This window comes from Lutra lutra, chromosome 17 (genome assembly GCF_902655055.1).
Source record: "Lutra lutra chromosome 17, mLutLut1.2, whole genome shotgun sequence".
Classification (NCBI taxonomy): domain Eukaryota; kingdom Metazoa; phylum Chordata; class Mammalia; order Carnivora; family Mustelidae; genus Lutra; species Lutra lutra.
The window spans coordinates 58,168,847-58,181,847 of NC_062294.1; the positions used below are offsets into that span (position 1 = coordinate 58,168,847).

General features: G+C 45.1%; 1 protein-coding gene across 1 annotated transcript in view; it reads left to right on the top strand.

The window, feature by feature from the left end:
* ZNF582 (zinc finger protein 582) overlaps positions 1-12,547 on the top strand; it is a 42,334-nt gene extending 29,787 nt beyond the window's left edge. Inside the window, exon 6 of the mRNA XM_047711690.1 lies at positions 11,751-12,547. Coding sequence (XP_047567646.1) covers positions 11,751-12,398 — 648 coding nt within the window. The 3' untranslated portion in view covers positions 12,399-12,547. The remainder of the gene's footprint in view (positions 1-11,750) is intronic.
* The last annotated feature ends 454 nt before the right edge of the window (positions 12,548-13,001 follow it).

Sequence of the window (13,001 nt, forward strand, 5' to 3'; positions counted from 1 at the left end):
TGGGAGGGTAGTGGCTTCCCGTGGCTGGGCCGCTGCCGGGGGGGACCGTCCCTCCCCGTGCTGGCTAGGGAAGTAGTCTCAAAGTGCGAGGTCCCTCGTCACCTGTTAGTCTGCAGTTGACAGGAGTGGTGGGACCTGAGAACTACTGCCGCTGGCTTCCCGCCATGTTAGTGAGGTTTCCTTTTATTGATTTTCGCACTAAAAAAACCTGAAAACTCTTACTTAGTTCTCAAATTCTTTCATTAGCAGCATCTCAAGTGCATGTGGTAAGATGTCTGTTCCTTACACTTGGTTCAGAAAGTCCTGCAGAAGAGTGATGACCTTAGGAAAACTACCATTACCCTACAGGTCCTCTTTCTCCATTATTTGGCTCACCCGAGGATTTTTTTTTTTTTCTCCTTTTTTTCCAAGCCCAGAAACTCTCCAGTAGTTCATACTCTTAGGTGATGTCTAGCTTTACTGGTGGACTGCGGGTAGGCAGGCCTGTTGGCATTTACACCCAAGTGTCCGTTGCCCTTCTTAAGCATTCATTATACCTTCAGAAATGTTTGTTCAGCAAATCAAGTTGATACCTTACCTGTTAATTGGAAATACTCTGTGTACTTAATTTCTGTAAGGAAGGTTGCTGTGAGAAACGTCTTCATATCTGGCTGAATCACTTTTTCATTCATACCCTTTTTACTTTGATGGTTCCACTTCTCTTAAAAATAGAGGATAGGAGCAAGGGACAAAAAGATGTGAAGATAAGAGGTAGGAAAGAATTGAAATGGTCAAACAAAAGACAAGATGAAAATGACCTTATCCCAGTGAACCTGAAGTCATTTCCTTGCCGTGTAAGTTCAGTGACCCCAGGTGGGAGTGGTACCACAGCTGGAGTTCCCACCACATCTGGGAGACTCTAGGGATCTACTTTTTCCTTTACCGCATGGTGTTCAGTTGAAACTTCATATTCCTCCTGTGTCCTGTAATGACTAGAGCACCATGGGATTGAATTTGATGCTGGGAGCAGCATTTTCGGAAGGATTTTGATAAACTGGGTCTATACTTTGGGAGGCCAATGGTGGGGAGTCTGGAAATTATGTCTCATGAAAAGGGGTAGAAAAATCTCTATGTGTTTGCCTGGAGAGAAGATAGTTGCAGAGATATGTGAAAGTATGTCTCTGGTAAAAAGGAATTTAAATTGCTATTTTCATCTATGAGCTCTAGAAATAGAACCAGGTAGAAATAATAGAGTAGCAAATTCTGACTAAAATACTTTTTTTTTAGGGGCGCCAGGGTGGCTCAGTTGGTTGATTGTCTGCCTTCAGCTCAGGTCGTGATCTCAGGGTCCTGGGATGGATCCCTGAGTCAGGCTCTCTGCTCAAGGGGGAGCCTGCTTCTCCCTCTGCCCCTCCCACTGCTCATGCTTGTGCTCTCTTGAACTCTCCAACAAATAAAATCTTAAAAAAATAAAATATTTTTAAAAATTAATTAAAATTTTAAAATTGAAGTATAGGTGACACAGTATTATCATGAAACAACTCTGTAACATTCAACACAATAGGTAGAGTTACCGTCTGTTCATCATGCCAAGTTGTTATGATTAACTATATTCTCTATGCTCTACTTTTCATAGCTAACTAAAGTGCTTTTAACAAATGGCAATCACAAAATTGAATAATCTTACCAATGAGGTTATTACATAGGTTATTATGATGATGATTACTTTGCTTTTTGACATATCTTCAAATTTTTTAAAATGTTACAATAAAAGTAAAAAGAATTCCCCATCCTCTTTTTCTAATTCCTCAAATGCTAACCTTTTACTGCCTTCCCTTTATCCGTATATTTCTCTCTATATATGTTTCTTTGAAATATATATATGATGTATATATAATATATATATTTGTTATATATGAAATTTGTTACATATGAAGCATATGTTATATTTGAAAGTAAGTTGCTGACGTGATGCTCCTTAACCTAAATATTCTGTGCGGATTCCTTACATAACTACAGTGAAATTATCAAAATCAGTTAATTCACACTGATGCAAGGGCGCCTGGGTGGCTCAGTCAGTTAAGCATCTGCCTTTGGCTCAGGTCATGATCCCAGGGTCCTGGGATGGAGCCCTGCATCGGGCTCTCTGCTCAGTGGGGAGCCTGCTTCTCCCTCTCTCTCTCTGCCTGCCTCTCTGCCTACTTGTGATCTCTGTCTGTCAAATAAATAAAATCTTTAAAAAAATTCACAGTGCTATAATTCTGTCATTTAATCCTAGGTTGATTATCCTTGTGATGTCTTTTATAGCAAAAGAAAGTTGAGTGTCATACATTGCATTAAAGTGTCATGTCTCTCTAGTCTCCTTTCACCTGACTGACATTTCCTCAGTCTTTGTGTTTCATGACATCCCTCTTTTAAAAATGTTGTTATGATGGGGCACCTGTTTGGCTCAGTTGGTTGGGTGTCCAACTCTTAATTTTGGCTCAAGTCATGATCTCAGGGTTGTGGAATCAAGCCCTGCCAGCACACGCTGCGCTCAGCATGGAGTCTGCTTCATCGTCTCCCTCTGCTTCTCCTCTCCCTTGCTCATTTCTCTCTCTCTCAAATACATAAATATGTTATTAGGAAATAATTTTGAACTTAGAGAAGAGTTGTAAAAATGGTACAAAACTCCCACAATCCCTTTATCCAGCTGCCCTGAAGTTAACATCTTGCATAACCATCATGAACACATGAAGTTAATATTGATAAAAAACTAATCATTCATCTATTGACCTTATTCTAATTTGGCCAGTTTCCCCACTCCTGTACTTTTTGTTGTTGTTCTGGGATCCAATCCACATTACATTTAGTTGGCATGTCTCCCAAGTCTCCAGTTGATGACGGTGCCTTAGGTCTTTGTTTTTCATGACCTTGACACTCCGGAGTCTAGGTCAGTTATTTTGTAGGAGGACCTTTAACTTCGGTAGGTCTGTTTTCTCATGATTAGGTCGAGGTTATTCATTTTGGAAATGAATACCACAGAAGTCACGTGCCCTCCTAAGTACATCGTAGCTGTCAGGCAGTACCTGATGTCACCTGGGAATGCTTGCTTTGATAATGTGATTCAGGTGATGTCTGACAGCTTTCTCCATTGTGAAGCTACTATTTCAGTCCCTGTAATTAACAAGTATCTTGAGAGGAAGTACTCATAATTACTTGTTTTGCTCAAGCTGTCCCTGGTTTTGCTATGGGGAGCACCCTCTATTTGGTTCCTGTGTGTTTTAGACATGCCCCATTATTTTATGAGCACTTCCTTTCTAGCACAACGAGATGATACAGGCACATTTTGCATTTTGCTTGTCTAGCCCTGGAGTCTATATCTCCGTGGCATCCTGGGGTTTGTTTTTTTTCCCCTCCCTTCCCTTCCTTCCCTCTACCCTCCCCTTTCCCTCTTTCTTTCCTCTCCCTTCCCTCCCCCTGCCCATTCCTTTTCCTTCTCCTTCCTTCTTTCCTAGAGACTGGTACTTAGAAACCAAGGGGTGGGGCTGAGTAGGGCCGAGTGTGTTTATTACTGCTTGGACGTTATTGTTTCTAGCCCTGATTAGGGGACAGATGGGATATCCTAACATACAGCTTACTATATACGTTCATATGCACATCTTTTTTTTTTTTTTTTTTTTTAAGATTTGCTGTCTCGTCTCATTTATTTGTTACTTTTAGAAAATCTGATTATTGACAGGTCTTAGAGGTAGAAGCTCTCAAGAGGACAGCCTCTGCCTCTTGGCAGTTCGTTCCTGGTGTTTTTCTTTGGCCTCTTTCATTCTTTTGGCCAAAGTTTAGCATATTCTCCAGCATCTTCCTTTTTTCCTCAGTATGCTGTTTCTTCAGAGCAACGCACCAACATTTGCGTTGCAGGACACATGGAGTATCAAGACAATCTTGGGTGCTTTGATTCTAGGTCTATTACCTTCTTAATTTAGGGGCTTTCTCAAAACATGCTGGTTGAATGTCCTCTTTAGAGAGATCGAGAAGTTTGCAGATTCTAGTAGTTTTCTGAGGCCTCAGGTGATGAGGCATGGTAATATCAGTGGGTCCAGGAGGGTCCCTTCTTTCTACTAGGTGGAGAACACCCTTATTGACATCCACAGTGCAACCCTGAACAGATTTGTTCTTTCTTTCTCCAGTCCTGCTTGGTCTGTAGTGGAAATGCCCCTTAGATAGCCAGTGGGTACAGCCAAGGGTCAAGACCCCCGCTTCATGGTGAAGCCTTGTCATTCCCAACAGAGATTTGGATCACGTAACCCTTCCATTGTTCACCCAGAGCCTCAGCAGCAACTTCTGTGGCCGTACAGTCCCCGGGAGAGCTGTGACGTGCGCGTTCGTTATCCGCTTCGGTCAGGCTCTGGCAGACGCAGCCAGCAGCCGGGAAGGAGAGGCTCAGCTCCCTCCCGAAGCAGCCACCACCCGTGCCTCTGTTCACAACCTGTCTACGTTGGTTAAAACCAGTGCACTCTCGGATAACATCACAGCACAGCAGCGCGGAGTTTCTTCTGTATTTCTGTTTTTCTGTCCTTAAAACTTGGTTCCGTGGTAGGAGGAAACCTGACTGCAGTACCCACGGTATGTTACTTGTTACCTGCTTTGTCCCAGCCTTGCCTGTTGGCACGCACTATCGGGATTGCTAACAGAATCATCTGGGGAGCTTGGAGCCTTCTTTCTGCCTTTAGCTGAGGATATACAGGCCAAAGTTCACGTCGTCTTCAGTAGCTGACTTACCATTGTAATGGGTTGGTCTTCCTGCCCAAGAAAAAGGGGAATCCTTGCGTTGTTGAAATCTACTTTGTGTCTTTCAGGCATATTCGAAAGATGGTTGTGTAGGTTTTTGTGATTCTAAGTATTTTATCTTTGTTGACCCTAGCACTAGGGGTTTTCCCTCCCATTATGTCCTCTCCTTATTGTCTGAGTTTACCTGGGATGTATATTTCTCTATCCTAATTGTCCACATTGCCACTTCACTGGAAACTTTGTTTTGTTTTGTTTTCATTAGTTCTCATCTCCTGTCCAGGTCCGTTTCACGGAAGAGAAGCGATGCCAGGCAGCTGTCCTGTACTGGGAAGTCTTGTGACCATGCGGCTTTTTCAGAACAAGGCATTCATAAGCCAGTGATGTGAGAAGCTGCGGAGTAGCCCTGGGCGCTCTTATCCCTCCCTTCTCTTTCTCCAGCTGGCGTCTCAGGATCCAGCCCTTCTCAGGGAGAGACATTTAGACAGAGAGGAATGGCTGCTTCAGCCGCAGCAGAGCATCAAGGTAATACATGCAAAGCTCTCAGAACAGTAAGTGTTGTTCCATCATCATTACCAAGGACCATTTGGAGGAGTGGATGTTGGAGACGTTGCAACAGGCTCTCTCACACCTTTAAGAACCGGTAATGCTCTTATGAAGGTGTGTGGCTGGACATGATGCTCTGGATTGATGTTTTACAGGGGGAATGGATACGAGTTTAGGCAGCAGAGTTTAGCCTTTTGTTTTGTTTTGTTTTTTTGGTTCCCTTCTTGTCCTCAGCTCTGCATCCACAGGACTCCGGTCTTCAAGAGAGGGGCTCCATGAAGGGGAGGGTAACCACTGGACTTCTAGAAGGCACATCACTGGTGAGTTAGGATTTCATTTTTCCTTTCCTGTGGTGAGACTGTTGTCCGTATGTGTGAACTTGAGTCCAACTGACTTGTCCTTTGCAGACTGGGGCTAAAACACAGCTATGCGCCATGAAAGAGGTAGAGTTAGCAAAGTGGCTGGGAAATGAGAAGAATAAAGTCATTACTGAAATGGAGAGCCTTGTGAATAGTGCAGATTTTTAGGTGCCCCAAACTTTAATTCCATGTCCAAGGGCAAATTTAAAAAAGAAGTGAGATTTTCCCTTGTTTCCGTACTAGTTGGAGAACAGCTTTTCTATTTCACACATACAGATTTAGGGAAGTCTGTTTCCCAGTATTCTAGAAAATTGTGAAATACTCTTACAAAAGGAGAAATCCAAACTCCTATAACCAGTTTTAACATATTGGTGGAAAATATAGTATACTTATTTCTATCCAAAGAGCTGGTTTTTACTGTCTAGACGTATGTACGTATACTTGTCCAAAAAAGATCTGGACCCTGCCAGACACGCCACAACACCCACACGTGCAAGTCTTTCCGCCAAGACCTAGCCCTTTTCTCCAAGACCTTGTGAGTAAGAAAGTGTTTGGAATTTCAGCGATCAGTAACGTTCCAAGATGTGGCCATCAACTTCTCCCAAGAAGAATGGTGATTCCTGAACTCTGCTCAGAGAAAATTGTACACAGCGGTGATGTCGGAGAATTATCAGAACCTGGTCTGGCTGGGTAAGTGCGTCGAGCCTTGAACTCAGCGTCTGGTCTCTGGAGGATCTTCTTCCTTCCAGTAGAATTCTCTGGGGGAACTACTGTGGTGTTTGCTTTATTTTTTTGTTCCATGTCCCATAAAGAGCAGTGAGAAGTGGGCAACTCTCTCGTTGTCATCTTTCAGGAAACCTTTAAACTTTGCTTGGCCGTTTTCATAAGGGCTTTTCTTCCTGAGGGCTGTGGTAGCGGGGCTCAATTCTCGGGTGATAATGGCATGGCCGTTTGCGGTCTCTTTTTCTTTGCCCAGGCATTTCGTCTCTAAGCCTGATGTAGGTTTCCTACTATAGCAAGGGAAACAGGTGTGGGGGATGAGAAGCAAGGAGGCAAGATCTCCATGAGCACATGAGTCAGGAACCAAGCAGGGGGAGGCGACACGTGCATAAGGCCGGCTGCTCTGACAACAGCCTTGAGGTGTTGGACACCTCCCTTCAGGGGGCCCTTTAGTTCAGCTCCAGAGTGGATCTGGCTTTCATCTGTCTTTTAAAATAATTCCTTCCAGCCTCCAGATGGAAGTGAGTCTCCCCTCGCTCCCGCAGTTAATGATCCACTTCCTGCCTTCGCTCTCCAGGTGGTTCCTCACTGGCTCATCTTCCTGCTTTTTTTCTTTTCATTCATATGGCTGTTCTTTTGAAAACTCGTCAGGGCTTCTGTTTTCTTTTCTTTTTTTTTTTTTTTTTTAAGATTTTATTTATTTATTTGACAGAAAGATCACAGGTAGGCAGAGGCAGGCAGAGAGAGAGGGGGAAGTAGGCTCCCTGCTGAGCAGAGAGCCCGATGCAGGGCTCGATCCCAGGACCCTGAGATCATGACCTGAGCCAAAGGCAGAGGCTTAACCCACTGAGCCACCCAGGCGCCCTAGGGCTTCTGTTTTCTTTATGCAAAAAATACTCATTCTGTCCTCTGAGTAACTGGATAAATGTATCCATCCAAGAGCTATTCTGTGAACATGGGGCGCCTGGGTGGCTTAGTGGGTTAAGCCTCTGCCTTTGGCTCAGGTCATGATCTCAGGGTCCTGGGATCGAGCCTCACATCAGGCTCTCTGCTCAGCAGGGAGTCTGCTTCCCCCTCTTTCTCTGCCTACTTGTGACCTCTCTGTCAAATAAATAAATAAAATCTTCTAAAAAATAAAAAAAAAAACTATTCCATGAATAAACATATTCGATCTTTAATTATGGCCAAGAGTGGGGGTTTTCTCTAAGAGAGTATAGCCCAACCAAGGAATTTACCATTTAATAAAGGGAATTACGAGATGTTCTTAAACGCCTTGGCAAAGTAGGAGCCAAGGTTGGAGAATTTTTTTTTAAGATTTTATTTATTTGAGAGAGAGACACACACACACAGAGGGAACACAAGCAAGGGGAGTGGGAGAGGGAGGAGCAGGGACCCCAATGCGGAGCTCAGTCCCAGGACCCCGGGATCACGACCTGAGCCAAAGGCAGACGCTTAACAACTGAGTCACCCAGGCGCCCCAAGGTTAGAGAATGTTAAACAGGATGATGACTGTACAGGCTTTGGAGTGGCCAAGGGTTCACACGTCACTAGTAGATGGTCTGGGGGTCTGGCCACTTAACCTGTGCGGCTTCCCTGTACCCTCTAGACCTGTTCTTACCCAATCCCGGATGCACCTCTTACATCTCATGGAAGATGCTGCTGGTCTACCCACCTGAGAGCTGGTGATGAGGACACTGCCTGGTTAGTGTTGGCAGCTTTGGCCCACGTAAACGTAAGCATTTGATGTCTTCCTTAGTCTGTTTGAGCTGCTTTAACAGAAATGCCACAGATTGAGCAAGCACTTGCTTCTCTCTTGTTTTAAAAAGACTTATTTATTTATTTTAGGGAAAGAGAGAGCGTGCCCAAGTGTGGTGGGGAGGGGCAGTGGGAGAGGGAGAGAGATTTCTTTTTTTGGTTTTTTTTAAGAGTTTATTTTATTTATTTATTTGACAGACAGAGATCACAAGTAGGCAGAGAGGCAGGCAGAGAGGCGGCAGGGGAAGCAGGCTCCCCGCTGAGCAGAGAGCCCGATGCTGGGCTCTATCCCAGGACCCTGGGATCACGACCTGAGCTGAAGGCAGAGGCTTTAACCCACTGAGCCACCAAGGCGCCCCACGGAGAGAGATTCTTAAGCAGACTCTCCTCTAAGCAAAGAGCCTGATGTGGGGCTCAGTTTCATGATGCTGAGATCACGACCTGAGCCAAAACCAAGAGTCTGATGCTTAACTGACTGTGCTACCCAGATACCTCAATGGGCATTTGCTTCTCATGGTTCTGGAGGCTGGGAAGTGGATGATCAAGGCACTGGTAGATTCATTGTCGGGTGAGGTCCTGCCTCCTAGTTCACAGACATCCATCTTCTGACTGTGTCCTCATGTGAAGGAAAGGGAGAGGGAACTCTCCGGAGTCTTTTACAAGGGCACATGAGGGATCCACCCTGATGACCTGATCACCTCCCGAAGGCCCACGTCCAAATACTGCCCCACTGAGAATTAGGATTTCAACATCAGAATTTGTGGGGGGGGGGGGGGGCACCTGGGTGGCTCAGTCAGTGAAGCATCTGCCTTTGGCTCAGGTCATGATCCCAGATCCTGAGATCAAGGCCCAAGTCAGGCTCCCTCTCCCTCTGCACAGGATCCCTAAAATCTTCTCTTCATGCCAGATCCCTGAGTCTTCATACGGTTTGTCCACCGCCTCCTGGAGCACATGAGTCTTACCAGGTCACCTGGATCACTTGCCACTTTGTGGTGTTCATTTCTCGTGAACGTGATGTCATCAACATAGTGGACCAGTGCGGTGTTCTACACAGTGATCAGACAGTCCAGAGTCTTCAGATTATGCTGTTAGAGAGCAGGAGAATTGACGTCATTGCTGGGCCAAGACGCTTAGGTCAGTCTGCTTGAGCTGCCATAATAAAGCCCCCTAGACTGGATGGTGTAAATACAGAAATTTATTACCTCAGGCTGGAAGTCTGAGATCAAGGTGTCAGCAGGGTTGGATTCTCTTAAGGTTTCTCTCCTTGGTTTGTAGTTGGCCATCCCCTTCCTGTGTCTTCCCGTGGTCTTTCCTCTATGTGTGTCAGTGTTTTAATCTCTTCTTCTTCTTTTTTTTTTTGTAAAGATTTTATTTATTTATTTGACAGACAGAAATCACAAGTAGGCAGAGAGGCAGGCAGAGGGAGAGGGGGAAGCAGGCTCCCTGCCAAGCAGAGAGCCCAACTCGGGGCTCAATCCTAGGGCCCTGAGATCATGACCTGAGCCAAAGGCAGAGGCTTTAACCCACTGAGCCACCCAGGTGCCCCTGTAATCTCTTCTTAATAAGAATACCAGTCATGGGGCACCTGGTGGCTCAGTGGGTTAAAGCCTCTGCCTTCGGCTCAGGTCATAATCCTGAGGTCCCTAGATCAAGTCCTGAATTGGGCTCCCTGCTCAATAGGGAGTCTGCTTCTCCATCTCCCTCTACTCCTCCCACTGCTCCTGCTCTTTCTCTCTCACTCTCTCTCAAAAAGTAAAAAATCTTAAAAAAAAAAAAAAAAAAAGTCCTACCTCCAGGGACGCCTGCGTGGCCCAGTGGGTTAAGCCTCTGCCTTCAGCTCAGGTCGTGATCACAGGGTCCTGGGATGGAGCCCCACATCGGGCTCCCTGTTCAGCGGGGAGCCTGCTTCTCCCTCTCCCTCTTCCTGCTGCTCTGCCTACTTGTGGTCTCTCTCCATCTCTCTAATAAATAAATAAAATCTTAAAAAAAAAAAAGTCCTACCTCCAAATATCTGCGTATCTCTGAAATTTTGTATCAGTCATTATCTGTACCGCTTGGATATGTACTTTTTTTTTTTTTTTTTAAGATTTTATTTATTTATTTGACAGACAGAGATCACAAGTAGAGAAGCAGGCAGAGAGAGGAAGGGAAACAGGATCCCTGCCGAGCAGAGAGCCCGATGCGGGGCTCGATCCCAGGACCCCAGGATCATGACCTGAGCTGAAGGCAGAGGCTTTAACCCACTGAGCCACCCAGGCGCCCCTGTACTTTCTTTTTTTTATTATTCAAAGTTTTTAAAAAATTAACATATAAAGTATTATTTGCCCCAGGGTACAGGTCTGTGAATCATCAGTCTTACAAAATTCATAGCACTCACATAGCACGTACCCTCTGTAATGTCCATAACCCCGCCACCCTGTCCCTACCCCCCACCCCCCAGTAACCCTCAGTTAATTTCATGAGATGAAGAGTCTATTATGTTTTGTCTCCCTCCCAATCCTATCTCGTTTCACTTTTTCTCTCCCTACCCACCACGACCTCTGCCCTGCCTCTCAGTTTGCTCATGGTTATGCACTTTCTTGTGTCATCGGTGTTTCGCTGTTGAAATGATTGGATTGGGCGGGTGATGGCTAGTTAGAGCATGTGACAATAAAAACCTTCTAAACTTAGAAAAATGGATTTATTTTATTTGTTAAGTATTCAGTGACCTGCTGTAAAAAGAAAAAATTCATTATCTCCTCGTGTTTTCATTCTCGCTACCCTAGAAGACCAATGGTAATAATATAGTAGGTGCACCTTCACATTTTTATCCATGCTAACACACAACACACACACACACCCTCAGGGGGGATCTTATTATTTCTTGCTCTTACAGAATAGATCTCTTTCTACACTTGTTACTCTTCAACTTGGTCTTTTCAGTCAGCTTTATCTCTTCCAGTCATTATAGCCGAAACTCATTATTTTTAATAGTTTCGTAAATGAGCCAGACTATTTGGACATAATGTCAACTCAAACAGACACTTTTAATGGTTGTTTCCAGCTTTTTGCCAAATAGTATGACAGTCAACATCCTTGTCCATCTATAGCTTTAAATACTAGAGTCTTTAAGCCGAGATTGTCAACAGTGGGAGTGTGTATGTTTACTTATATTAATATACTTACATGTTCCTTTTCAGAGAGTGAATCAGTGTGGGAGTGCAAGGAATTATCTCTCAGGAAAAGTATAAAAGAGGAAACATTTCAACATGAAATAGTGACGAGACGAACAAGCAGCACATGTGAAGAATACGCAAAAACTTCCTGTACCAACACACACCTTTTTTGTCCAGAAGATCCTTAAGGAGGAGCACTGCCGGTGCCACGAGTGTGGGAAATCCTTTTGCCGTCGATCAACTTTCATTCAGCATCAGAGAATCCACACAGGAGAGAGACTCTTTAAATGTAATGAATGTAGTAAAACTTTCAATCAGAGGGCACACCTTAACCAGCACGAGAGAGTTCACACAGGCGAGAGACCATGAGTGTAAGGAATGTCGGAAGACCTTCAGCCAGATTGCCCGTCTCGCTCAGCATCAGAGTACACATACTAGAGAGAAGTCCCACGAGTGCCGTGAATGTGGAAAGGCCTTTAGCCATTCCTCAGCTCTGATCGATCACCAGAGGATTCACAGTGAGGAGAAACCCTACAAATGTAAGGACTGTGGCAGGGCCTTCACTCAAAGTGCACAGCTCATTAGACATCAGAAAATTCATTCCGGAGAAAAACCCTACACATGTACTAAGTGTAAGAAGTCCTTCGTACGCCTCTCTTCCCTCATTGAGCATCAGAGCGTTCACACTGGAGAAAAACCATATCACTGTGAGGACTGCACAAAGACCTTTTGCCGTGTCATGCAACTTACACTTCACAGGAGAATTCATACTGGCGAGAAACCCTGTGAGTGTAAGGAATGTGGCAAAGCCTTTTCCTATAGGTCCCATCTCGTCATTCATAGGAGGACTCATACGGGGGAGAGACCTTATGAATGTCACGTGTGTGGGAAAACTTTCAGTAACCACTCTTCACTTGTCACACACCACAGGACGCACAGTGGGGTGAAGCCGTTCGGATGCGACACATGTGGGAAGGCCTTTAATACTTCCTCATCGCTTTGTCAGCATAAGAGGATTCATACTGGTGAAAAGCCCTTTGATTGCCCCGAATGTGGGAAGCCCTTCAGGTGCAGGTCACAGTTTACGCGCCATCAGCGAATTCATGGCGAGGAATGTTAGCGAAAGCTGACGGGTCTCGGAAGTGTGCACATTCTCGTTAGGTAACAATCAATCAAGATCTTGGTAACAGGTAGCAGAAATGATGCCAATTCTCTTAAAAAGCAGTTTATACAGTGGCCCAAGTTCTCATTGTATGGCCAGAATAGCAAGGAACCCAGTTGTGAAAGTGGAGAGGATAAAGGAAATCTGGTTTAAGAGTGGAAAGTGAGGGGGCGCCTGGGTGGCTCAGTGGGTTAAGCCGCTGCCTTCGGCTCAGGTCGTGATCTCAGGGTCCTGGGATCGAGCCGCGCGTCAGGCTCTCTGCTCAGCAGAGAGCCTGCTTCCTCCTCTCTCTCTCTCTCTCTCTGCCTGCCTCTCTGCCTACTTGTGATCTTCCTCTGTCAAATAAATAAATTTTTTTTAAAAATTAAAAAAAAAAAAAAAGAGTGGAAACTGAGACCTCTACCCCATCACCTGGGCAGCTCTGGCCTCCTCCTCCCACACGAGGCCTGCACAGTGCCCTCAGTAGTGAGCAGTAGTGAGCAGTAGTGAGCAGTAGCGCTCTACAAATGAAACTGCACTGGTCCTCAGTCTCTGTCATGTCTCGTTAAGTACTCCGAAGCC